This window comes from Panicum virgatum, chromosome 1K (genome assembly GCF_016808335.1).
Source record: "Panicum virgatum strain AP13 chromosome 1K, P.virgatum_v5, whole genome shotgun sequence".
NCBI lineage: Eukaryota > Viridiplantae > Streptophyta > Magnoliopsida > Poales > Poaceae > Panicum > Panicum virgatum.
The window spans coordinates 13854908-13857599 of NC_053136.1; the positions used below are offsets into that span (position 1 = coordinate 13854908).

The 2692-nt window shown below is 50.1% G+C and overlaps 1 protein-coding gene across 1 annotated transcript; it reads right to left on the bottom strand.

Annotated features, from left to right (window-relative positions):
* Nucleotides 1–211: 211 nt before the first annotated feature.
* LOC120652869 (RING-H2 finger protein ATL74-like) lies at nt 212–892 on the bottom strand. Its single transcript, XM_039930804.1, has 2 exons — nt 592–892; nt 212–507 (listed from the first exon to the last, which is right to left on the bottom strand). Exons 1-2 carry the CDS (start codon nt 890–892, stop codon nt 212–214), a joined length of 597 nt encoding a protein of 198 aa, XP_039786738.1.
* Nucleotides 893–2692: the final 1800 nt, after the last annotated feature.

The window sequence follows — 2692 nt, forward strand, 5'->3', positions numbered from 1 at the left end:
TGAGCAGTACATTGCGTACTCCATTCCATGTAGAAAGCCAAACTGTGCTATGCATGCATATGGGTTCTGACGGAGCAAGTCGGCACCTTCGCTGACTGGTCCGAAATTTCTTGACAACAGCTTCCCGGTTTTCAGTTGACGCTCACCATCAAGAACCAAAAACAAAGGGGGGACAAAACAGCAAGAAGAACTGAGGAAGGTCGTCACGCGCTCACGCCATTCGCGCAAAGACGACGACGCTCCGGCACACCGGGCACGTCGAGTGGTCACGCAGCCACGGGTCGATGCACTCCTGGTGGAACGCGTGCAGGCACACCGGCAACCTCTTCACCGTCCCCCACTCCTCCACCTCGCACAGGCACACAGAGCACTCCCACGACGCGGACGCCGCGCCGCCGTCGCGCTCCTCCCGCGCCGGGACGATGCCACCGACGGCAACCGCCTGCGGGCCGCCACGCCGCGGCACCGGCGGCTCCCGCGCAAGAACGGCCATGCCATGGCTTTCTCCTGCCACCACGAACTGAGGCAAGGGAGCAGCGTCGCCGCCGCCGCCGCCGCGGCTGGTCGGCCGGCACCGCCGCCGCAGCCTGCCGGCGCGCGCGCACCGCAGCGGGAGGCCGCGGAGCAGCCGGACGACGCCGCGCAGGCACCGGTGGAGCCCGCGGAGGGGAGGGCCCAGGCGCCGCCCCAGTTCGGACCACCAGAAGGAGCCGACGCAGTAGGAGATGTAGAGGTAGGCGCCGACGACGACCCAGGCGGTGCCGACGATTGAGAACACGGCGATGCCGACCTTTTTGTGGTACCGCGCGGCTACGACGAGCAGGTAGACGAGAAATCCCGCGCCGCCGATGTAGAAAGTGGCTATCATGGCCTCGAAGCACAAGTCCACCATGGCTGCAGCGCTCCCGATCGGTGCCTCGCCTCGGGCCGAGCTGCTCTCGGCTTCAGGAGCAGCTCGTTGCTAAGTGCACTGGCACCCCGTGTGGCCGTGTGCGCTCACCTTGGGCCTTGATCACGTTAAACATTTCATTTGTGGATGATTTAAGCCAAAAGAACACAGACATTACTCGAGAATTTCCATGGCCGTCCTCACTTTCGGTGCACTTGAAATGTCAACGGAACGGATGAGATACCGTGTGGGTTTCTCCACGCACAAGAGATTTATCTGCTATTTTTAATATGCATGCGTCCATGGCAAAATGGGACAGTTCAAGCGTTGGGCTCTGAACTCTTTCAGAAACGCAGCTGGGATTCACTGTTGCTCATCCAGCACTGTCAGGAAAATGAGGCCCTGTTTTGTTTAAAAAAAAATTAAACAAAACTGCGAGACGAATCTAATGAGGTATATTAATCCATGATTAGTGGATGGATACTGTAGTAAATTATAAATTAATTTGGCTCATTAAATTCGTCTCACGAATTAGCACCCGTCTGTGCAAAAAATTTATAAACAAATTTTATTTGATATTTATAAAAGATAAAATTTTTTTTGATGAGACAGGGGCTAAAAAAGAAATCTCTAGAAACCGTCATAAAGGACGGGACTCGTCTGCAGCAGATGCCACTCCATTTGAGTTGATGACGTGTGAGGCTGGGCTCACATATATATGGGTGACTCAACTACATAGGGCAGTACTGTAGATGATCCCTATCCTATATAAACATCCTCGGGCCACCATTTGTTCATTGCTATTCTATGTCATCATTTTTAAACTACTTATATTTGAAAATAGGATAAAGATTATCATAACTAGTCCATTACTAGACGGGCCGGGCTACTATAGTGGTAATATATTCCTTGCTTATTACAACATGCGAAAAGAAGAGTTTAAAAACCAATATGGTTTATTTTTACTATAATTTCGAATGAAGTGGTTAAGTACGGAAATTATATGAAAATGGGATCGCCAATTAGTAACAACTTATTCACCCTCTAGTAAAATATAGGTACACTTGTAAATGCGTGACATAGTACTCTTTGTAGCGAAAATGGCCTCTCATGCCATGTTTCAATATAATATTTTGGCGATTGATGACATACACAACACTTGGACTAATATGATTGTTAAGATGACCATTCTCAGACTTTTAGGTTCAAGTGATGATAAAGAGAAGATATGCGTAGTTAGGCCCGAAGGGCCGCCCCTACGGTCCAAAGGACAAAGAATTGAAGAGACCGTGAAGAAACCAAGTCAAAGAAATCAAGACAGAGATACTTTAGTATCACCGGTTGAACCCACGCTGAGAAAATCACATACGTCAGTGCATTGACTTGGAGCACACAAGGAATTTTGGTTTCACCGGTTGAACTGACGTTAGATAAGTTGAATACGTCGGTGCAATGGACCCAGAAGCTGAGGTAAGGTCTATACACCGGATGAACCGACGATTGGGTCTTGGTGAACGTCGGTGCAGTTGTCCAGAGAGTTGGTTTTTCAGAGTTCACAGGACAACTACACTCACCGGTTAAACCGACGCAGCATCGGTTGATTGTCCGTACACGTAACAGCTAGTTTTTGAGGCGGGCAGTTTAGTATCACTGGTTGAACCGACGATGACTATTGGAGGTGCGTCGGATTAACCGGCGTTAAGTATTTTTCTGGCAGTTTTTCTCCAACGGCTATATTTGCTTGTGCTGCCTATATATACCTCCAAGGCCGGGTCATTTGTGAGTGCTGGAGTTGCTGAAGCC

Bases quoted from the DNA above. Each gene is read 5' to 3' on its own strand.
- LOC120652869 (XM_039930804.1), bottom strand. From the start codon at position 892: ATGGTGGACTTGTGCTTCGAGGCCATGATAGCCACTTTCTACATCGGC. The intron at 508-591 runs GCAGGCTGCGGC...TCGTGGTGGCAG, and splicing joins GCTGCGGTGCGCGCGCGCCG to GAGAAAGCCATGGCATGGCC.